This window comes from Elaeis guineensis, chromosome 9 (genome assembly GCF_000442705.2).
Source record: "Elaeis guineensis isolate ETL-2024a chromosome 9, EG11, whole genome shotgun sequence".
NCBI classification, from domain to species: Eukaryota; Viridiplantae; Streptophyta; class Magnoliopsida; order Arecales; family Arecaceae; genus Elaeis; species Elaeis guineensis.
The window spans coordinates 8,621,098-8,646,064 of record NC_026001.2 but is presented as its reverse complement, the minus strand read 5'-3'; the positions used below and the strand labels follow the sequence as shown (position 1 = coordinate 8,646,064).

At 38.4% G+C, this 24,967-nt stretch overlaps 3 protein-coding genes across 3 annotated transcripts; 1 reads left to right on the top strand and 2 right to left on the bottom strand.

Annotated features, from left to right (window-relative positions):
* Positions 1–2,325: 2,325 nt before the first annotated feature.
* LOC140851718 (uncharacterized) lies at positions 2,326–4,691 on the bottom strand. Its single transcript, XM_073243781.1, has 3 exons — positions 4,611–4,691; positions 2,637–4,436; positions 2,326–2,558 (listed from the first exon to the last, which is right to left on the bottom strand). The coding sequence occupies exons 1-3, from the start codon at positions 4,616–4,618 to the stop codon at positions 2,540–2,542; spliced, it is 1,827 nt and encodes a 608-aa protein (XP_073099882.1). The 5' UTR covers positions 4,619–4,691; the 3' UTR covers positions 2,326–2,539.
* A 13,626-nt stretch (positions 4,692–18,317) lies between these two features.
* Positions 18,318–22,554, top strand: LOC105051779 (uncharacterized). Its single transcript, XM_073243183.1, is given in 4 exon segments — positions 18,318–18,971; positions 18,974–20,849; positions 20,852–21,181; positions 21,860–22,554. Coding segments are annotated over 4 exon segments (2,907 nt in total). The 5' UTR covers positions 18,318–18,578; the 3' UTR covers positions 22,168–22,554.
* Positions 22,555–23,466: 912 nt separating this feature from the next.
* LOC140851541 (dihydrolipoyllysine-residue acetyltransferase component 5 of pyruvate dehydrogenase complex, chloroplastic-like) lies at positions 23,467–24,215 on the bottom strand. Its single transcript, XM_073243184.1, has 3 exons — positions 24,133–24,215; positions 23,936–24,019; positions 23,467–23,838 (listed from the first exon to the last, which is right to left on the bottom strand). The coding sequence occupies exons 1-3, from the start codon at positions 24,175–24,177 to the stop codon at positions 23,716–23,718; spliced, it is 252 nt and encodes an 83-aa protein (XP_073099285.1). The 5' UTR covers positions 24,178–24,215; the 3' UTR covers positions 23,467–23,715.
* Positions 24,216–24,967: the final 752 nt, after the last annotated feature.

Sequence of the window (24,967 nt, the reverse complement as noted above, 5' to 3'; positions counted from 1 at the left end):
TGTATCATGCGGTATCGAAAAGATCCTGAGAAGTAATGTCCGGACCAAACATCCACCCAACACTCACTCACCCTTCCCTTTATCCATGTTAGAAACAAGAATCCGTACAACAGCTTTTCTTTTCTTTTTTTTTTTTCTTTTTCTTTTTTATTTAGTATTCAGTATTTTCCCCTGACCCTACAGCCCACCTCTTCCTCATACATTGAGACAAAGGGTTGTTTACGATCTGTGAGCCGTATTGCTTTTACATTTAGACTCTTCCATGCAAAAAGTCATGGTATAGAGTTTTTTTTCCAACACGATGTGGCCCCAAGTGTCTGATTTAGCTAAATTGGCTTCTTGGCAAGACTCTGTTATAGTCAAAGTCTCTCCATTATATTGCTGAAATTTAGCATGCGTCCCCACACTGCTTTCAACTTCTCCTCTCCACTAGATTCTTTCCAATCTATCGAACCACATCATCCCATCTTGGTGGATGTCCGGTGGGACACGATCTCCTGTGCCACATATGTTTTTCGTTTCAAACTTCATCGAGAAGGAATGAATTTAATATTGATGTCGCTTCTCCGCAATCAAATTGCTCAAACTATTCCGAGATTAAATATCAAGTAACAGAGAGTGCTGACTCCAAATTCAGAGAATGTTCAAATCTACTTTCCTGATCACGCCTGTCCTCCTACCAATAAATATTTAGTTGCATCAGCTCCCAAAGACTCTTATCTCAAAAAAAAAAAAAAAAAAATGGAAAAAAAGAAAATCTTCCCAACTTTCAAAACTCTAGATTAGCTAAATCATCAATTAGAAAACAGATTATATACTTCCATCATGCGTTTAGTGTCGGCATCGACTGCCACTGCTTCCCAAATTTCAAGACGACAACTATTGCAACATAACTATACTACTAATTACATTAATAATATATAATAGATGCAGAATCAAGATCCAAACCGCACTCCGAGGTCTGTGGTTAGACCACTGTACATGGAACTCCTGCTGACCCATGGTACTCGTTAACTCCAAGCATCATCAGGAGTGTAGACGGGTATCGGACTATCTGTGGGAAACCAACATCCAAAACTGCGAAAAATTCCAGCCAAAAAGTCCGTTCAAAGTTCCAGTCAAACGTGGGCCAACCGAGAGGAACTTTTGAGATGGAGACCCCTGTGGCACCCCTGATTTCCCCTACCTTTCCATCAACTGTAGACCTCCACTCGGGAACAGATTGTGGCCAAGGTGCAGAACTCTTACATTCATCAATTTTGCCAAACTCGCAAGGGACTTCTCCACTGAGATTGTTCATTGGAAGCTCCAAGAACTCTTGTCCAGCTATGGACAGTGGCAAGAACCAACGGTACCTTTCTTTTCTGATTGCCAGTGGATGATGGATCCTGTCCAGCTATGACTATGCCTGGTATTTTGCAGGTACGGTGATATATGGCAAGAAGCATAATCAGAATAAGTGTCCAAGTGTTTGTACATTGGCATCCTAGAAATTTGGGAAAGCATTGAAAAGGCTCAGTTGGTGCTCAAATGGCCGTGATCAGGATTCCTATTGTCAATGCAATTTGTCACCTCAATGATCACATCGTCAAGGCCGTACAAACACAAAAGCCACGTATATACAGTCCATGAACACTAATCAAATTTAAGCTATTGCCAGTCCCTCACTTTTTTTCAGTAATATCATCATTCTGGATTTTTGCCTAAATTTGGACTGATACAAGCCATATTTGTAGCACTTGTCAATTTGTCTGGTGAATTTTCTCATGTCACAAGCTTATGAGTGGGATGAGTTGGTTATTGCTTCAAATAATAGCAATAATAATAATAATAATGACATGAGTTTGTTGTAAAAAAATGTCACAGCTCATTTGCTCTCTATAAAAAGAGGAGATCCCGTAAGAGTGGCCTGATCTAGTGTCCATTGGAATTAGGTGATAAATACCACTGCTGGGGTTTGTAATTGTATAGCTAAATTACTAATCAGAAAAAAAGGAAAAAAAAAAAAAAGAAAAGAAGAAAAGAAATCGTATATCCATATTATTTTCAGAAACAGAGGTTGATGGGTTGTAACGATCTCCGCTGATCAAAAGATAGCATCCGAAAGCTTCAATTTATTGGGAAGCCTACCTGCTGTGTGATCTAGTCATCCCATTTTATGTTTGGTTAGCACTTCTGTGCTTGCATAATTGCACTTATCTTGGCACCCAAAAGTTAGTGCCCCTTCAAGCTTGAAACAGAAACCTTCCAAGATGCATGACAACTTGGAACTTGCATGTTCTCGTAATTTCCGAAAAGTAGTTGAATAGAAAAAAAAAAACTTGTAGTAGAATCTCTGAGTTGATGAGGATCCAAGAGTAGACATCACAATCATATTTGGTCCTTCAAATATATCCAAAAAGGTTGGTAGGACAGGTTTTTAGAGGATGTATATAGTTATTTTCTGCTATCTTGTGAAATTTATTCTCTATAATTGTAAACATTCACCAACAGTTAATCATTTAGAAATGTGGTACAGGAAGCAATGTAGCTGGAGCTTTCAATACACTAAATATCCCCTGCAAAAGAGCAAAATTACTTATTTTTAGATTCTTACTACCTTTACATGTGAACATATCATATTTTTAGTTTCTTACCTGAGGTTTCTGGCGTATTGCCAGTGCTGGAACCTTCTCAATCTCTCAATGGAGTTTACAGGGAAAGGTCTGTTGGAGTGCAAAGAATGTCTCCTTGCATTTTGGTGGTTACTTTTTCCCCGATTCAAGAACTTTTGGATAACCGCAGCCACTAAGATGGAAACAATGAAGCCTCCAATAAAAGCCTCAATCATAACAAAGACATCAGAAATTTTTATCTCAGTTTCAGTTCTAGTTGTGTTTGAGATGATGATCAGATCCTTATTTCCAGTGGCTATGACATTGACAAATGAAGGAAATTTTGGAAGCACTCCAGAAAGCTGATTGTCAGAGAGATTCAATTCTATCAGGCTTTGAATTGTAGTAAGAGAAGTTGGAACTTCACCACTGAATTTATTGTTTGAGAGGTCGAGAATCTCCAACTCAGATAAATTACCGAGACAGGAAGGTATTTGTCCGTTGAAGAGGTTGCTACTGAGATTCAGAGCTGTACTCAAGCTCATTGGCATTCTCGGAACGGTTCCACTCAGGTTGTTGTTTCCCAACTGCAGTTCCATCAGATTCTCGAAGCTACTGATGCTGTCAGGTATCTCACCAGTGAGCCAGTTCTGGCTGAGATCAAGAGTGCTCAGATACCGAAACTGCAATATTTGATCAGGTATTTCTCCACTAAGTTTGTTGTTTTGAAGCTTCAAGACCACTAGTTGTCCAAGGTAACCCAATTCCTTTGTCAAATGCCCTTGCAACTGATTGAAAGAAAGATCCAACAGCATCAGATTCTTACAGTTCCCCAGCCCAGATAAAATCTCTCCACCCAATGCATTGTCATTCAACTCTAGATATGTCAAATTGGAAAGCTCCCCAGTTGTTGATGGAATGCTTCCATAGAGATTGTTATTGCCAAGTCGCAGACGGTAGAGGCTTTGTGACAAATTCCGAGGTATGGGTCCTTGAAGGTGATTGCTGGACAGATCCACAAACTCTAAATTCCGCGGGGAGAGGAGGTCTGATGGGATCTCCCCGGTGAGACTATTGTAGCTGAGGGCCACAACACTCGCATGAGTAGTAATATTACGAGGTATCGAGCCAGTGAAGTTGTTCTGGTTGGCAGCGAATCGATACAGAGTCTTGATCATTGCCAAACTACTTGGGATTCTCCCACTGAGATAATTGGAAGAAAGGAGGAGAACTTCCAACTTGAAAAGCCTCGCGATGCCATCCGGAATAGACCCAGTTAGCTTATTTTGACTGAGATCCAGCACCGTGAGGTTCTCATAATCAAAAATCCGTTCGGGGATTTCACCGTGAAAACTATTGATGGAGAGCACCAGAACCTCCAAGCTCGGAGCTGTTGCACCACCAACTGGAGCTGGGATGGTGCTGTTGAAGAAATTGCCGAAAAGATCCAAAATTTTCAATCTGGTGAGTTTTTCCAGCCCGGAATTCACGGCTCCGTGGAAGGAATTAAAAGATAAATCCAAGGACTGCAAAGCCCCAAAACCCGAGAAACTAGGCAGAGGACCGGTCAAAGCATTGTAGCTGAGGTTGAGGGACTCTAATCCGGAGAGCCCGCTGCAGTTGGAGAAGAAGGAGCCGGGGATGGTGGTGAGTGAGTTCCGAGAGAGGTCGAGGGACTTGAGGTAGTGTAGGCGGCAGAGGAGGTCAAACAAGCGGGCGACCAAGGAGGAGTTGGTGGCGGAGAGACCGAAGCCGGACAAGGAGAGAGATGTCACAACGGAGGAGGGCGCAGGGGAGCAGGTCACCCCATCCCAACTGCAAGGGTCCGTCACCCCATCCCAACTGCAAGGGCCCGTGGTGGTATCCCACCACCAACAACGGAGATTAGAGAGATTAGTCATGATCTCTCTTTGGTCTTGGACTAGTTGGAACGAACCGGCAGCCAAACCATAAACAAAGAAGAAAGAGAAACAGCACAAGAAGAGGAATAAAGGAACGAAGAAGACATGAGCATACCTCTCCATTTCTCCTGGCTTTGTTGCAACAGAAGAGCTTAGGCTACCTGCCTGGGGTTCAACTCCGTAGTATTTGAAGCTAGCTATCTTGCGAAGAAAGCCGCCATCACCTCGATTGCAAAGTTTTTTTTTTTTTTTAAATAAAAAAACAGAAAACCTTTTGCACTTGAAATGGAGACTTCGCACACACTAGAACACCGAGGGAAAGGTCACGTGGGAATGAACCACGCTAAAATTATCGCAATCCAATTGAATCGATGGATAGCACGAGATATTATTCATAAAAATTGATAAAATATATGATATTCAATAAAATACAAACATTCTCGTTGAGTTATAAAAAATTTGACATGATATTATTATTATAAAAAATATTTTTTCGTAGAGATAAACCAAAGAAGATCTAAAAGCAAATGCCAAAAGTGCTCTCTTGAATCCCAAGAAAAGGCATATCTGTGAGCATTAGATGAATGTTTGATTAAAAAAAAATTTAAAAAAAATCTAAGATTTCTATTTAGAAAACTTTAATTTAAAATATTTTTTCTAAAAAATAGGGATTGTATGTTTGACATGAAAGAAGAATTCATCTTTTCTGACACAGATTTACTGTTGGATCATCCAATGCATAGATCTTAAAACATTCTGCATACTATCATTCGTCTATCTGCATAAATATCAAAGTGACCACTAGATGGTTTAATGGTGGATTTGTGCAAAGAAAGGTGACTGCTTTTATTACATTGTACCCGATATGGAGTCAGGAAGCCAATTGGTTGCGTGTGACCAATGTGCCATCGTGAGTCTCCTTTCGCTTTGCTCTTGCACCTCCACCCGCTCCCGTTGGTCTTGTCTTCTACCTTTCCCTATCTAAAGAGTAAAGAGCTACGTAGCCCCGTTCAAACATTTTTAGAGTAGTTTGCTCAAGGATCAGTACCAATTCCCACCTCTACTTATTCAGTAGAGAGAGATATGCCCCCGGCCTCACTCCAAAAGCACTTTCAAAAACTTGTTGAAAGATTGTTTGAATAAGCAAAATAATAAAATATATTATGTAATATACTAAAATAATAATATCAAATTCATATATTTAATAATATTATACTATATAATAATATATTAATATATAATAATTATAATACATCATATGAAAATATTATATTTGTTGGTGCATTAAACTGACATCATACCACGTCGCATCATTATATAAGATCACTAAATTACTGATCTCAAAGTACATAGTTGCCACAAATAAACTGGTTGATGAAATAGTAAAAGATCGGGATTTCATCGATCCAAAGGAAGATACATCGGCAATATCTTTATCTATGATATTAGTCTTAGGTCGGCCAATGACCGATCTCATATAGTTTACACTGGTCTGTAGCCAATGTCAGCTTTTATGTTATCTACAGCAACCATCTTGCGGAGTTTATCCATAACTAAGCTACAGCTGGCCACAATCTCATATACAGCTAGCAGATACAACTAAGTATGACCTCACTTCCAGCTAATATGTACAGCTATATTTTAGCTCACTTACAGTTGGCTATAATTGCCTAACAAACTCTTTTAACGGCCTAACAAACTCTGTAACGACCTCATCAGTCCCTCTATAAATAAAAGACCAGGGATCCTCCGACGGTAAGTTCTAAATCTTAAATTAGAGTGAGACTATGTCGGTAAGAACTTTACGAGTTCTTGAACAAGAACTCTAATTCCTGCTCAGTCCAATTTCTCTAGTTCCATTCTCTTTTTGTGCTCTACTACTCTTTTCTATCTCCTATTCTTGAGGCTCAAACTGACTTAAACATCGGAGAATCAAGAATCGGAGAATCTCCATCCAATTTTTTAACTTATTTTGTAGATTTCTTCAAAAATATTTCAGATCGGACTGCTACCGACCCACACTCGACCTCGTTCGATCTGTCTCAATTTCAGATTTTGAGTCCCGCAGTAACAGATTGATGCTAGAAAGAGGATCCGTGACTGATTTCTTGTAGAAAAGATGGTCAGAGCATGAGCACCAAATAATTCTCTGGCATCTCCATCCTTTTCGGACGTCCTGTCAGAAGCTTCCCAACAACAATCAGTTATTGTTGATCCTCAACAGTTCCTCCTATTTGTTCAGCAAGTTCAAGCCCCAACAGTAGCTATTCAACGACTTCAAAAGATTAAGGAGAGACATCAAAAAGAAGCCCTCGTATGAAAGTTGTGTCTTAACACAGCCATTAACCAATCCATCAAGATGAACACCACATTGATGATGAGGCTGATGGTGAATCTGCTCCCAAGTCTACTCAGGTCGAGGAAGAAGAAGCCATCACCAGATAGGCTAATAAAAATAAAAATAAAAATGAGAAGAAGCAATCGAGAGAGGATGATGGAGCTCAGTAGAATAAAGGCTCCGATCAATCTTCAAAAATTCGAGGTCAAGAAGCCCACCTCGGCATTTTGATTCCTACACTCCTTTGTCCGCCTCCCGAGCATAGATCCTTATAAAAATTGAAGGAGAAGGATATCTTCGAAAGCAGGAATCAATGAAGGCCCCACCAATAAAGAGAGATAAAAAGAAGTACTACTACTTTTATTGAGATTACGATCATAATACCAAAGAATGCAGGCAACTTTGGGATGAGATAGAGGTCCTGATGCATCGAAGCTACTTCGGCAAGTTTGTGAGGCCAACCAAAGCAATTGAATATCGACCTCAGACAGAAGAAAATCTTAAGAACTATAATCGACCAATTGTTGGAGTCATCAATATGATATCTGGCGTGTTGTAGAAAACTAGTGATCCATCCCCTAAAAGGCAGAAGACTGAAGATGTTATCTCTTTTTCTGAAAATGATGTTAAAAAAATTCAAACCCTTCATAATGATGCTGTTGTCGTTTCTATGACAATAGCAAAATATGATGTAAAAAAAATTTTGATTGATAATGAAAACTCTATCGACATATTATTCTATAATGTATTCTCAAAAATGAATTTGACAGATCAGCTGAAGCAAGTCGACACTCTGCTTATTGAATTCTTAAAAAATTCAATAGCTGTTGAAGGAGAAATTACTCTATCGGTTATAACGGGACAAAAATCAAAGTAGTCGATGGTGCAGCTTATGTTTCTGATGGTTAAAATTTCATATGCTTATAATGCTATTCTTGGCTGATTTGGTTTAAATGCTCTCAAAGTAATTATCTCCACGTATCATCTATTAGTATGATTTTTGACTAGGAAAAGAACTGGAGAAATTCATGGAGGCTAGACAGTAGCCCGATAATATTTCATGATTGCCTCCAAGATGAAGCAACCCTCAAAAGTTACACCAGTTCAGCTACCAGATCCAATAGATGAGGTCGAAAAAAATTGAGATGAGCCTGCTGAAAAACTAAAAATTATTTTGTTTGGAGATGATCCAGGAAAAACAGTTCAAATCGGATCAAATCTTAAATCTGATCTGAGAAAAAATATAATCAGGTTTCTTTATATAAATACGGATGTATTTGTCTGATCGGCTTTTGATATGTCTGGTATTCTTGCTGATGTTATTATTCATAAACTAAATATTGATCCAAAGTTTAAGACAGTTCAGTAAAAAAGAAGAATTTTACTCTAGAAAGATAAAAGATAATTGATGAGAAAGTTGATAAGCTCTTGAAAGTAAGATTTATTAGAGAAGCTCATTGTCCGAAGTGGATAACCAATATTGTTATGGTCAAAAAGGCAAACGTCAAGTGGAGAATATATATTGACAACAAAGACCTCAACAAACCCTACCCAAAAGAAAGTTTTCCTCTACCAAAGATTTATCAGCTATTGGATGCCACTTTGGGCCATAAACTCCTCAGTTTTATGGATACTTTTTCAGGGTATAACCAAATTAGAATAACTCCAGAAGATGAAGAGAACACAGCTTTCATTATCGAAAGAAATTTGTATTGTTATAAAATGATGTCTTTTGATCTTAAAAATATAGGTGCAATATATCAGCATCTTGTTAACAAAGTCTTCAAGCAACAAATTGATCGGAACATAAAAATTTATGTTGATGATATGCTGGTGAGAAGTACTGAGAAGGATCGGTATATTATCGAACTGGAGAAAGCATTCGAAGAACTTAAAAAGCATCAGATGAAGCTTAATCCGAATAAGTATGCTTTTGGAGTAACCTCAGATAAATTTCTTAATTTTCTTATAAATCAGAGAGGAATAGAAGCAAATTCTGAAAAAATTCATGCATTATTGAAGATGAAGTGTTCGACTACTATCAAAAAAATCCAACAACTCACTGGACGAGTAGCAGCCCTCAGTCGATTCATCTCTAGATCAGCTGAAAGATATCTTCCATTCTTTAGGATATTAAAGCAGATCAAAAATTTTAACTAGATATAAGAATGCCAAGTGCTTTTGATGATTTGAAAAAATATCTCGGCATTGCACCTCTTCTCTCAAAATCAGTTGAAAGGAAAGAATTATATATATATATATATATATATATATATATATATGTGTGTGTGTGTGTGTGTGTGTGTGTGTGTATCTCACCAAATACTGTTAGCTCGATTTTTATTTGAGAAGATAGAAGTATTCAAAGGTTAATCTATTATACAAGCAAATTATTACGGGATGCTAAGATCTGATATAAAAAAGCTGAAAAGATGATATATGCTTTGGTCATATCAATTCGACGACTTCGGTTATATTTTCAAACTCATACAGTTATAGTATTGAGTGATTAGCCATTAAGATCGATATTATAGTAAGTTAATACATCAGGTTGGATTGCTAAACAGATAATAAAACTCAGTGAGTTTAATATTCAATAGTGATCTCGATCTACTATAAAAGATTAAGTATTAGCAGATTTTATTATGAAATATACTATTCCTGATGATGGATCAATTTTAGAAAATCTTGAAGATATTAATTCATTTTGGATTTTGCATGTAGATGGAGGTTCAAATTTTCAGAGAAGTGATGCTAGCTTAATCCTAGCGAATTTTGAAGAGTTTATTACTGAGCAAGCCCTAAGATTTAATTTCAATACTTCAAATAATGGTGCTGAATATGAAGTCCCGACTACAGGATTAAAGATGGCAAAGAAGCTTGGAGTTAAAAAGCTGAAGGTTTTTACCGACTTGCAGCTTGTCGTCGGATGGATAAGAGGTCAATTTGAGGCTAGCGATCCTACAATGGCTTGATATTTACAGAATATAAGGGAATTATCTAAAAATTTTGAGGAGCTAGAAGTCCAACAAATTCCAAGGTCGGAAAATATTCAAGCTGATGCCTTATCACATCTTGCCACATCAGGATTCCTAGAACTTAATCAAAAGATTTTGATTAAGCAATTGGAGAAGCCTAGTATTAAAATTCTTTCTATATTTTAGGTCAGTAATGAATCGAGCTGGATTTTTCTTCTTATGGATTACACAATAAAGAAAAATTTATCTGATGATCCAGTTAAAGCAAGAAGCATCAAAAGACAAGCTCCATGGTATGTTCTTCAGGAGGATCAGTTGTACAAAAGATCTTGTTCATCTCCTCTACTTCGGTGCTTGAAACCATCCGAGGCTAATAATGCACTTTAGGAGGTGCATGAAAGGATACGTGGAAATTACTTGGGGGCAGATCGCTTGCTTACAAAGTAATTTGATAAGATTATTATTAACCGACCATCCAAAAAGATGTAGCTGATCTTGTCAATAAATACGATCAATGTCAAAGGTATGCCAATATCCAATGTCAGTCTACTGCCGAACTCATTTCTATTATTGCACCATGACCCTTCGCAATTTGGGAAATTGATATATTGGAATTTTTTTTCAATGGCAACAAATCAAAGAAAGTTTTTGATAGTTGTTATTGACTACTTCACTAAGTGGATGGAGGCAGAACCTTTGGCTCAAATTACTGAGAAGAAGATGCAGGATTTTGTCTGAAAATCAATAATATGCTGATTTGGTTTATTTGGATAATCATTACTGATAATGATCGATAGTTTGATAACTCCAAATTCAAAAAATTTTGTTCCAAACTTTATATTGATCATCAGCTTACTTCTGTTGGGCATCCATAGTCAAATGGTGAAGCTGAGGTCACAAACAGGACTATCCTTCAAAGATTAAAAATAAAACTTACAGAAATGAAGGGGTTATGGGCTGAAAAACTTTATAGTGTTCTATGGGCCTGTCGAACCATATATCGGATTTCAACTAAAGAAACTCCTTTTAAACTTATCTTTGGAGCCGAAGCTATAATTCTAGTTGAGATCGGCTTACCACTTGATAGGATAAAAAATTTTATGAGGCAACAAATTTTGATCGGTTGAGAACCGATCGAAGAGATAAGAGAGCAAGCTCATATCAGAATGGCAGCCTATAAATGAAAAATTGCTAAATATTATAATGCTCAGGTAAAGCCGAAATCATTCCAAAAAGGTGATCTCATCCTAAGACGAGCTAAAGTTTTTAAGCCAAATGAATAAGGTAAACTTGCTCCAAATTGGGAAAGACCTCATCGAATCACTGATGTTATTCATCTAGGAGCTTACAGAATTGAAAATCTAGATAGATCTTGTATTCTTTACACTTGAAATTCTGAAATTTCAAAAATATTATCAATAAAAATGCTCCAAGGAGCTCATTCTTGCACATCGTATATTGTATGAGGAAATGAAGATCCGATCTTCAGATCGATGAGCCCCGAAGGGCCAAAAGGGAGATCAGATCTTCTAATTAATAAAAATCCCATCTCCAGATCGACGAGCCCTGAAAGGTCAAGATAGAGATCAGACCTCCTAATCAATAAAAATTCGATCTCTAGATCGGTGAGACCCAAAGTGTCAAGATGGAGATTAGATCTCTTGATCGATGAAAATTCGATTTTTGAATCGACAAGCTCGGAAGGGCAAAGGTGGAGATAAGATCTCCTAATCGATGAAAAATATTGATCTTCGGATTGAGATTATCTTCCTATTAAAAATCCGATCTATTCAAAGATATATCAGATGAAGAATATTAATCTCCGGATCGACTTTTCTATTGCCAATCCGGTCTATTCAAAGCTACATCGGATAATGGATGCCGATCCCCAGATCATGTCTATGTCAATCTGATCTTCGGATCCAATGAATATATCCAAAAGGTAGAATCAAATAATAATCTTAAGATCGAGATCAAATTCTGGGGTTTTGATAAGAACCCGATCTATTCAAGGCCATATCAAACAAAGGTGCATTTGAATCTTAACTTTAAATTAGTTATTAACTGATAATGTTTCCTTTGTTAAATTATTTAGTTTGATTGAACTATGATCTTACAAGCTATACAAAGTTCTTTTACTTTGAAAAAAATTATAGAAATCTATCCAAGTGATAGAAATGTATACGCTAGATCGAGACACATCAAAAATTTTACTTGCATTAATTTATAAGAAAAATACATTGAGAAAAGACCCTCATCGGGTCCTTACATCACAAAAAGAGAAAAAAGACCCTCATCGGGTCATTACATATCAAAAAGACCTATATTGGATCAATACATCCAAAAGAAAAAATAAGTTACAGGATAACGACAGGAGCATCAGAGTTCTTTAGAGCTATCTCTTCTTTGATTTGCTTTGACTCCCTAGTGGCCTCAACAATGGGGGACTCCATAGATATGACTTTGATACTAGAGACTTTGGTCATAGCTGGAGGAACCATTGAGATGGGTTCTGCAATAGTGACCTCGGTAGCATCCTGATCTATCTTCTTAGCTTATTCTTCGAATACTTCGACAGATGGTTCGAGCTCCCCTCCAATACCCATGTCAATAGTGACCTTCAGAGTCACCTTGCAAATGTCAACTCCAGGAAATAATTTTTTGATCAAACTCCGACACCGATAGAACCCGTAGTCATATACCCTCTCAGCGCACTCAATCACCTCATCCTGAAATTCTTCGGAGGTCTTGTAGTGCTTCACTACCTTGGCCGCTTTATCTTGCTCTTATTTAACCTACTTTCTAAGAGCCTCAATGGCCTTCTCGTGGATCTCATTGGCCTTTATCGCCTGCTGGAGTCTCAGCTTCAGCTCTTCATTCTTCTTGGCCCATTCATGCAACTCAAAAATATGCACCTCCTATTAATTTATTTTACGCTGAAGGTTTAGAAGATTCTGGTTTCTTTCCTTCAGCATAGTTATCTTCTCATCTAGTTGTTTTTTGAGTCCTTCCACACACTTGGACTCTTTCTTTGCTTTCTCCTCAGCTGTCCTTTTTTGCTCCTGAACAACCAGTATATTATCATCTATGGCCTTTCTAATCTCTACAAGCTAGGCCATATTCTCATACATGACCTGAAAGTCAACAGTAACCTACATAAGAGAATGATAGATTGGTTAAACACGATAAAAAAAAAAACCTTCTGAGGGTTCAGAAATCCAACCTTCCGACCAAGCACCAGCATCTTATATTCATCAAGGATGTCATACTTTTCCCAAAGAGTCATCAGATTCTCCTCGGTTAGAATGGATTCCTTCATTTTCGGACCGAAATAGTCCAAGAGACTGCATACAGGAGATTCTACATGGTGTTCTGGACTTTCTCATCTACAGGATCGACATTGGAGTTTTTTCAAGATGGACTTTCTATCTCGAACTCCAACAAAGGTCGGGTCGATCGAATCTTTGGGTCACCTACAGCCCCCTTCCCCTTATCACCTTGAGTGGACATATTTTTCTAAAGATTTTTCTAAAGAAAAATGAAAAAGAAAAAAACCCAAAGAATAGAAAAAAAGAGAACTAAAGCAGAAAGGCTCGAAATAGAAAAGAAAAGTTTTCTACCTACGAAAATTCTGATGGAACTCTCCCGGAGATGAAAATGGACTCTTCTTCTACACTTTCAATGAACTCTGATGATCATTGAGCATGAGGAGATCTCAGGAGAAAAATTGGCAACACCTCTGTAGGGAAATGGCAAAGATGAATAGTTGTTCTGAAATAAAAGACTTTTATAGGCAAATCAGCGGTTCAGATGAGCTGGTTCTATCTCGATTTGTGACATTTGGTGCTAATCTAACGGCTTTGTCAGATGATAGTTCGGCACACCCTCGTTAGATTTTGCCACATCGGATTGATCTACGGCTAGAATAATTAATTAATTAGGTGCTGACAAATGGTTGATATCTATTTGATGTTTCGAAACCACCTTCTTAAATAATAATGTCAGGAAGATCCATTATATCATTTCTAGAAAGGAGCGCACATCTCTCTATTTTCAGTTAAGTAATAAATTTTGACATTATCGAGATATGGTGCATTTATTTCTAATGGCGAAAATTGATAGATGTTTCTACTTCCTATGTCCGATCTGACAACCGTCGCTTCGGATATAAGAAGTGGGGGGCAAAGTGTTGATACATTAAACCGACCTCATGCCACATGGCGTCATCATATAAGATCGCTAAATTACTGATCTCAAAGTACAGAGTTGCCACAAATAAACTGGTTGATGAAATAGTAAAAGATCGAGATTTCATCGACCTAAATGAAGGTACATCGATAATATCTTTATCTATGATATCAGCCTCAGGTCAGCCAATGACCGATCTCATCTGGTGCATATTGGTCTGTAGCCGATGTCAGCTTTTATATTATCTACAACAATCATCTTGCGGAGTTTATCAACAACTAAGCCACAGCTTGCCACGATCTCATATACAGCTAGTAGATACAGCTAAGTATGACCTCACTTCTAGATAATACGTACAGCTATACTCTAGCTCACTTATAAGCTGGTGATAACCATCTAACAAACTCTTCTAACGATCTAATAAACTCTGTAATGGCCTCATCAGTCTCTTTATAAATAGAGGACCAGAGATCCTCCGATGGTAAGTTCTAAATTCTAAACTAGAGTGAGACTATACCGATAAGAATTTGCCAGTTCTTGAACAAGAACTCTAGTTCCTACTCAGTTCAATTTCTCTAGTTCTACCTTCTCTTGTGCTCTACTACTCTTTTCAACCTCCTATTCTCGAGGCTCAAACTGATTTAAGCATCGGAAGGTCAAGAATCAGAGGATCCTCATCCGATTTTTTGACTTATTTTGTAGGTTTCCTCAAAGATGTTTTCGATTGGACTGTTACCAACCTACAGCTCAGTCTCGTTCGACCTATCTCAGTTTCAGATTTTGAACTCCACAGTAATAATATCATAACTATTAACTAATAATAGATACATTATATTATATTATATTATTATAATGGTATAGTAGTATATTATTATATTATTTTATATTATTATGCTATCATATAATATAATATTATATTATAAATAATATATTATATTAAATTGTAGTATATATTGTTATATTATACTAATACTATGATTATTATATTATATATAATTTATTATTATTTTCTCATTCTCAAAGTACTTTTTAAATTTGGTTGTCAAATAGATGTCAAAATCCTATGGTATTTTAAAAATATAGTTATCAAATAGTAAGTAATTGTTTTGTTAAAAACTTTACTGCTGAGGCTTACTCGCAAAAATTCTACTAGCACATGCAATCCCGAACATGGAGGATTGGGAAATTGAAGGGAATGGAAAGAGATGTGGAAAACGTGTGGATTTTTCCTTCAGGCCAGAGTTGACTGACTCGACCGACTGAGTCCACAAACTTTAAAACAGTATCCGATTCCTAGACGTTTAGAATGGGCTGAAAGTTACCTACGGATTTGAGAGAGAAGGAGAAGTTTGACTTGGAGGTTTACGGAAGATCGAAAAGGAGGGAAAATAGGGATGCCAGAGACGTCTTCGTCGTGAAAGTGGCTTTCACTTGGCCCACGTTTGAATGGACTTTTTGGCCCTGAATTTTTTGGGGAGTCTTGGAAGTTGGTTTCCACTGGCGAGAAATTCTTTGTGCACCACCTGTGGTGTAGCAAATCTGACGTGGAGTGCACCACTTCATTCTATTGGATTATAGAATATCATAATTTTAATTTATAATATCATAATTTTCACTTTGGTGTATAATTTTATCAAAACAGAAGGGCATTATCATCTAATAAAATTATCTTTTTTTTAAAATTTTGAATGACGAAAATATCTCTCTGTTTTGATAAAATTATGACATCCAAAAGAAAAATTATGATATTTTGGATCAAAAATATGACATCCTATCACAGGATGTCATAATTTTGATCCATAATGTCATCATTTTCACTTTAGATGTCATAAGTTTATCAAAACAGAGAGACATTTTTATCATTCAAAATTTCAAACGAAAAAGTAGAACTGCAGACATTAAATGCATATTGAAAAGCAATGTCAATAGAGTGAAGCGGTGCATTCTATGTTGGATTTTGTACACCACGAACAATGTACAAAGAATTTCTCTTCCACCGATATTTTGGTACAAGTATACCAGCCCTTCTGATGCTTGGAGTTTGAGTACCATAGAAGAGGATTGCTTTCTCTGTTCCTATTGTTGTGTTTTAACCGATAAATGATAGACAGGCCCAGGCCTCGCCCGCATGATGGAAGCATATTATTTGTTTTCTAATTTATGATTTAGCTAATCTAGAGCTTGGAAGTTTGGGAATATTGTTTATTTGAGAGTAGAGGCCTTGGAAGTATGTATATATGCATATGTATGTATGCATATATATATATATATATATATATATATACAGAGAGAGAGAGAGAGAGAGAGAGAGAGAGAGAGAGAGAGAGGGAGGGGGGCTCTGATTGATCATATCTCAATCTATATCCGATTGGATCCCTATCCTTTGAAATGACGTGTATTTCAAAGCATGAGGGAATAACTAATGGAGAGCGTGGATTACTGTCTAACTGACATGATTTAAAAAAAACTTTTTTTTAATATTTTGAAATATTTTGTTATTTTTAATTTTTTAAAATCAACAAAATACTCACTAGATTAAAAAAATTTTGAATATCCAATAGCAAATACACTCCTAGGTTAGATCTTCTTCCTCAACGTCTACTAGATAAGTATTGCACTAGAACGATTATTTTCCACAATGGCTCATTTACATCGAGTTACGGATATTTGAAGTGTGCAAAACTTTAGTTTAAACCCCACCTACCTTCGGTAACATTATTCAAGAACAAGATTCATTCATATTTTAAAGGTAATTATTCATGCATCAGGAACACGCCCATGAACTAAATGCCACAAAAAAAAATCTATCTACAAGGACTTCAGTTCTCTCTAACTGAGCATCAATAATACGATTCTGTTGAGAGGTTGGTTGTAATCCCACAAAGAGCAGGGAAGGTGATCTTAGTGATGCTTATATACACCTACGAGTACTTTAAGCTTTGCACCTCAACAGATTCTCCTGATTGGAAGATTCAACTAGGTGGAATTAGGCAGCACCAACTTACTATCACCCTTTTCTTTCTCCATATTAGAAACAATAATCCGCACAACAGCTTTTCTTTTCTTTTCTTTTTCTTTTTCTTTTTTTTTATTTAGTATTCAGTATTTTCCCCTGACCCTACAGCCCACCTCTTCGTCATACATTGTGACAGAGTTATTTTCGATCTGTGAGCTGTTGTGCTTTTACATTTAGACTCTTCCATGCAAAAAGTCATGGTATAGAGTTTTTTTTTTCCAACACGATGTGGCCCCAAGTGTCTGATTTAGCTAAATTGACTTCTTGGCAAGACTCTGCTGTAGTCAAAGTCTCTCCATTATATTGCTGAAATTTAGCATGCGTCCCCACACGGCTTTGAACTTCTCTCCACTAGATTCTTTCCAATCTATCGAACCACATCATCCCATCTTGGTGGATGTCTGGTGGGACACGATCTCCTGTGCCACATTTGTTTTTCGTTTCAAACTTCATCAAGAAGGAAGTATTTAATACTGATGTCACTTCTCCACAATCAAATTGCTCAAACTATTCCGAGATTAAATCTAAGTAACAGAGAGTGCTGGCTCCAAATTCAGAGAATGTTCAAATCTCGTCCCCTGATCATGCCTGTCCTCCTTCCAATAAATATTTAGTTGCTTCACCTCCCGAAGACTCTTATCTCGAATAAAAAATCTTCCCAACTCTCCAAACTCTAGATTAGCTAAATCATCAATTAGAAAACAAATAATATACTTCCATCATGCGTTTAGTGTCGGCATCGACTGCCACTCCTTGCCAAATTTCAAGACGACATCTATTGCTACATAACCATACTACGAATTACATGAATAATATAATAGATACAGGATCAAGATCCAAACCGCACTCCAAGGTCTCTGGGTAGACCACTGTACATGGAACTCCTGCTGACCCATCTGGGTACAGAGTTCCACTGTACATGGAACTCTGGTAGACCACTTATCAGCTGACACACTACAATGAGAACAGAGAAAGCGATCCTGTCCCATGGTACTCGTAACTCCAAGCATCATCAGGAGTGTACACGGGTATCGGACCATCTGTGGGAAACCAACATCCAAAACTGCGAAAAATTCCAGCCAAAAAGTCCGTTCAAAGCTCCAGTCAAGCGTGGGCCAACCGAGAGGAACTTTTGAGATGGAGACCCCTGTGGCACCCCTAATTTCCCCTAGCTTTCCATCAACTGTAGACCTCCAAGTCAAGCTTCTCTCTTCGCCCTCCAATCCCCACTAACTTTGAGACTATTCAAAGCCTCTATAAAGCATACGTTGTTACTGGGACTCGGTCGGCAAGGTCAGTCAACTCTGGCCCCAAGGAAAAGTTTCCACATTTTCCACTTATTTTTTTTCCGTTCCATTCAATCCCCCCACCCTAACCCACCCACCTCGTTCCTCATTCCTTCTTTTCCTCCTGGTCTAAAAGGCCTGCTTTTGCGTCTTCTTTCCTTCATTCCCTGTGTTCAAGACTTTGGTAACTCTTCATTTCGAATACAAAAACCTTTGCACTCAAGATGAGCCCAGGATAGGTAGCTCAAGCTCTTCTGTCGCAACAAAACCAGGAGAAATGGAGAGGTATGCTCGTGTCTTCTTTCTTCCTTTATTCCTCTTCTTGTGCTGTTTCTCTTCCTTCTTTGTTTATGGTTTGGCTGCCAATTCGTTCCAACTAATCCAAAACCAGAGAGAGATCATGACTAATCTCTCTATGAACCTCCCAACGTCTCAAACTATTGGGGTGTGGAACACCACCACGGACACGTGCCGTTGGGTTGGGGTGACCTGCTCCCCTCCGCCCTCCTCCGTTGTGACCGCTCTCTCCTTGTCCGGCTTCGGCCTCTCCACCGCCAACTCCTCCTTGGTCGCCCGCTTCTTTGACCTCCTCTGCCGCCTACACGACCTCAAGTCCCTCGACCTCTCTCAGAACTCTCTCACCACCATCATCCCCAGCTCCTCCTTCTCCCCAACTGCCGCGGGCTCTCCGGATTGGAGTCCCTCAACCTCAGCAACAATGGTATGACCGGTCCTCTGCCTAGTTTCTCGGGTTTTGGGGCTTTGCAGTCCTTGGATTTATCTTATAATTCCTTATACGGAGCCTTGGATTCCGGGCTGGAAAAGCTCCCCAGATTGAAACTTCTGAATCTTTCCTTCAATTTCTTCAACGCTACCATCCCAGCTCGAGTTGGTGGTGCAACAGCTCCGAGCTTGGAGGTTCTGGTGCTCTCCGCCAATCGTTTTCACGGCGAAATCCCCGAACGGATTTTTGACTATGAGAACCTCACGTTGCTGGATCTCAGTCAAAATATGCTAACTGGGTCTCTTCCGGATGGGATCGATAGGCTTTCCAAGTTGGAAGTTCTCCTCCTTTCTTCCAATAACCTCACTGGGATAATCCCGACTAGTTTAGCAACGATCAAGACCCTGTCTCGATTCACTGCCAACGAGAACCATTTCAGTGGCTCGATTCCTCGTGGAATTACGACTCATGCGAGTATTTTGGACCTCAGCTACAATAGTCTCACCGGGGAGATCCCATCAGACCTCCTCTCGCCGCGGAATTTAGAGTTTGTGGATCTGTCCAGCAATCACCTTCAAGGACCCATTCCTGGGAATTTGTCACAAAGCAGGGTCTACCGTCTGCGACTTGGCAATAACAATCTCAAGGGAAGCATTCCATCAACAATTGGGAAGCTTTCCAATTTGACATATCTAGAGTTGAATGGCAATGCATTGGGTGGAGAGATTCCATCTGGGCTGGGGAATTGTACAAAACTGATGCTGTTGGACCTATCTTCCAATCAATTGCAAGGGAATTTGACAAAGGAATTGGGTTACCTTGAACAATTAGTGGTCTTGAAGCTTCAAAACAACAATCTTACTGGAGAAATACCTGATGAACTCTTGAAGTTTCGGAATTTGAGCACTCTTGATCTCAGCCAGAACTTGCTCACTGGTGAGATACCTCCAGCAATTTCCAACTTAAACAAGCTTTCAGTTCTGAGTTTGCAAAGCAACAGATTCTGTGGTTCAATACCTGACAGCATCAGTAGCTTCGAGATTCTGATGGAACTGCAGTTGGGAAACAACAACCTGAGTGGAACTGTTCCGAGAATGCCAAAGAGCTTGAGGACAGCTCTGAATCTCGGTAGCAACCTCTTCAGTGGACTCATACCTTCCTATCTCGGTGATTTATCTCAGTTGGAGATTCTCGACCTCTCGAACAATAAATTTAGTGGTGAAGTTCCAGCTTCTCTTACTACAATTCAAAGCCTGATAGAATTGGATCTCTCTGACAATCTGCTTTCTGGAGTGCTTCCAAATTTTCCTTCGTTTGTCAGAGTCATAACCACTGGAAATAAGGATCTCATCATCTCAAATTCAAGCTCTCACACCAATACAAGCTCTAACCCAATCCGAACGAAAGGAAAACGACATATTTTACTCATTATCATGGTTATCATCGGTGCTGTCATTGGCATGGGGCTGACAGCAGCCGTTCTTCTGTTAATCATTTCCAAGCGCTTTGATCGGGTGAAAGATGAAGGTCCACAGCCAGAAGAGAACCTTCCTCAAGTTATAAGTGGATGTTTCATAACTGTAAATAGTATTCATAGGTCCAGTATCGACTTCACCAAAACTATGGAAGTGGTTAGTAATCCGGCCAACATAATAATGAAATCTAGGTTCTCCACCTACTACAAAGCTGTGATGCCCAATGGAGTCAGCTATTCTGTGAAGAAACTCAACTGGACTGACAAGATTTTCCAAATGGGGAGCCATGAAAGGTTCGGGCAAGAACTGGAGGTCCTAGGAAAGCTGAGCAATTCCAATGTTATGGTTCCCTGGCATATGTCTTGACCGAAGATAGTGCTTACCTGTTCTATGAACACGTACACAAGGGAACTGTGTTTGATTTCCTTCACAAGGACTCAGAAAATGCTTTGGATTGGCCATCTCGTTACAGCATAGCATTGGGGGTAGCTCAAGGACTGACTTTTCTCCATGGGTGCGATCAACCAGTTCTCCTTCTTGATCTTTCAACGAAGAGTGTTCGCCTGAAGTCGGTTAAGGAGCCTCAGATAGGAGATATTGAGCTTTGCAAAGTCATTGATCCTTCCAAAAGCACGGGGAGCCTTTCTATGGTTGCTGGCTCGGTTGGGTACGTTCCTCCAGGTGAGGTCTACTTCTGGTTGTCTTGTTAAACTGTGATTATACTAAATATCGTTATAAATTCTGTAGAGTTTGTTCTCATCCTAGCAGTTAAGTGATTAAGGTATAGCATAGCATGTTAGTACATCTACTGAATCATGTTAATATGTCCATAGGAAGTGGTATGTTTCCTTGATTCAATTCAACTGCTACTTCACAGGATATATCTAGGTTATATGTTCTTTAATAAGAATTTAGTTTACCTTATTAACACAACCATGGTCCCACCATGTTGGGTTTTGAGTTTACCATAGAAGATAATTCTTTTCAGTATACTATCTAGGTGCTAATCCTGAGTGATATACCTTTAAAACAATCCGATAATGTTTTTCTATGGCTCCTTTAATAGTTGATTGCTCATTCAGAGTTAACTTTGCAAACATCTTTCTCATCATGTTGATTGTGCTCTAAAAGATTTAAAAGAAACTTTCATGAAAATAAAATGGAAGCACAATGTCAAAAACCAAGCCTACCCATAAGTTGTTTTAATTATATGAACTGTAGGTGCCTAGTAACGTCAGCATCCTCTTTCATCCAGATAAAAGAGGCCATAGCATGAAACTGGTGGTTTATAGGCTATTGGAACATTAAGCCAAAGTGGCTTAGGCATATTTATTCTAATTTTGGTCTCTATGGTTGCAGAGTACGCATACACTATGAGGATAACCATGGCCGGCAATGTATATAGTTTCGGTGTCATCTTGCTGGAACTGCTGACCAGAAAACCACCAGTGAGTCAGGGAACTGAGTTAGCCAAGTGGGCACTGAGCTATTCGACCAGGCCTGAAGAAAGAGAGAAGATTCTTGATTCTAGGGTTTCTAAAGCATCACTTGCTGTTCAGAGTCAGATGCTGTCTGTTTTGAAGGTTGCCCTGGCATGCGTTAGTATCTCACCGGAGGCAAGGCCCAAGATGCGGAACGTGTTGAGAATGCTGTTTAATGCAAGGTAACGACTAATGACTCCTGAAAGAAGTGCAAGAAGAAAAACTGTTCTGCCTTACAGCGAACTGGGTGATAGTTACACCTAAACCTGTCATAGAATAGGCAGTTGTGTTCTATTTGCTATGTTGTGGATACACACCCATCTATATATCACAGTGTGATCATATTCCCTTTTTACAATTTTACAAGAGTGAATTGGCGCGTTTCTTCTTGTTTAAGCAGTCAGTGGTACAAAGTAATGGGGAAAAAAGAGGAGATCATAAATTTCTTGGAGCTTTTGTGCTTTTTATGTGGTCAGTCTAGTAGGGGCATTGCCTCGTGATGTATTTCCCATCAAATGTATGTACCTGCTATATTTATCAATTAGTATATCATACAAGATCCAATTTTAAGCATGGTAATGCAGCTAATATGCAGGTTAAGCAAGCAAGGGAGAAGGCAAAAGATGAAATTCTAAAGCTGTCAAAGCATAGGGAACAATTCTTTGTGCTTAAAGCTAATAAATTTTTACCTTATCTAAGAGATTGGTGCTTTTACTACAAATTATCCACAGAACAAATGCTGAACATTTTCTGTATTATTCACACTTAAATGAAGCAAAGTTGCTTGCTGTATTTTGTGTGACTTTTATCGAAAGATAATCTTTTGAGGACTAAAACTGCTACTTGTATACGTTCTTAGTTATGTGACAGTAAACGTCTTAACTTGTTCGTGATATACAATAACAGTTTGTGCATGGAAATTTCGAGGTGAATATGCTAGTAATATTTTTGATAGTCCAGCAGAGGATCTCTGAGCTGTATAAGAAGTGATATGTAACCTGACTTCTAGGCAATGCATCTCTGCTAAGAAGCCTGATGGCACCTTTTAAGCCAAGAGGACTCTTTTAATGGAAGTTTTGATTTGAACTAAGGCCATCAGACCTTTCAATGCACCCTACTGTTTCTTTCACTATGATAATTGCAGGTAGATAAGCTAATGGGTAAGCATTGAGCGGTTGTGTCCAATTCCTGTTGGCTTTTTGAACAGGCTGAAGTCACAAATCTATAGATGTGAGAAAGATGGTCCACCTGTTATAATCAAAAACCGCACCAAATGCTACTTCAGCCTCAAACTCAATAAAATGCAGCTGATGGGCATCCTTTGGAACATCTTGGTGTTTGTTCTCTGTTTTATTAGCATAAAACATGATCTACCATAAACATGAGAAGTGACAGTGCAACAGGGAAAGCATTATCACATCATTGACAATAGTGACTGATCAACATTCTCAGCTTTTATTGGAATAGCAGTCAGCTTCAAAAATCTGACTCAAAAAGCCAAAACTTTATTTGAAATATTAAGATGACAGATAAATTGAAGAGAATAATTCTGTCGGCAAACAATAGAAGACACCAGTTTCCCTGAAACCTAAAGGTGCTGTGAGCCGGGTCGAACATACTAGCTAGCTCATAATACAAGAAGCACCAATTCTGAAAATCTACTAAAAAAACTGGTTCTATGAGCATAGTTTACTGAATTCATTTGACAGAAGAAATCTGATTATCAAGTAATAACTAGTACTTAAAGCAGCAATTACAGTGTGAGTTCTTTGGATCCTCAATAATTTTGGCCAAGGTTTGCAGAAAGGCAGCAAGATCCGCTCCATAAATAACCTGGTGATCTGCAGTAACATTCACCTGCAAAAATTTGCATTTCCAAGTGTGAGAATTAAGCTTAGGGCACTTTAAGTTGCAGGATCCACTGAGCAAGGTTAGGGCAGTTTTAAGATATTACCTGCATCTGGCTCTTCAAACCAATTCTCCCATCCTTGGTAGCAACAACAGTTGGCTGGGATGCACCAACAGCCATGATTGCTCCCTGCAGCACAGTTCAGCACAGAATTAAAATGAAAAATATGTAATTATTGTTGATTTTTAAGTGCTGTAAGTTAAAGATATTGCAAATGGAATTGTCTCAGTATTCACACTCACAGTTCCAGGAGGCAAAATTGCATCAAAACGGTCAACACCAAACATTCCAAGGTTTGATAGAGTAAATGTACCTGCAGATTGAACATAAGAAGTTGATAGTGTCATAAAAAGGGTATCTAATAATTGTTGCCGATCACAAAACTAGCAATTTCATAAGGCATATTTGCCAAAGCAACTAAGAGTATCCAACACAGAATATGAAACCATACATTCAAGCTGTTTAGATTAAAATTATAGGTCAAAGAATGTACCTACTCAAAGAAATGAAAAGGGTTAAAGAAAGTAGAAATTATTTAAGAAACAGCTTGTACAAAAAATAAATTAGATACCTTGCATGAAGAGGAATAAGGATGTTTGTTACTTGAGAAAGAATGAGCTTAAAAGAAGTCGAATTCTAGGAGTAGTTATATAGCCTCAAGAAATAAGGAATCCAACATGCACTTTGGGGACTGACCTCCGTCCACCAAGCACAGCATCAATTCGATCAAAATCAATAATAACCCCGGATGTAACTTTTACTATCATATAAGTATTGTGACAGGCGACAGAATTGTGTCTTGCCCTATTAGCTGACCAAAATGCAATTTGGGAGGTATAAAAGGTCCTTTTGTCTATGCCAGGCTTCATTCAAGACCACTCAGCTGGTCTGCTATTCTCCATTATCCGAACCACTTCTATGCCACCTGGACCCTCCATTGCTTTTTTTTCCCTTCTTTTTTTTCTTCTTTGTTCTCCATTTCCCTCCATTTTTACCTCTACGAACAGCATTTTCTATTCATCGGTTCTTTTTCCCCTTTCATTTTTTCTTCTTTTCTTGTACTTTTCCTCTCTGTGA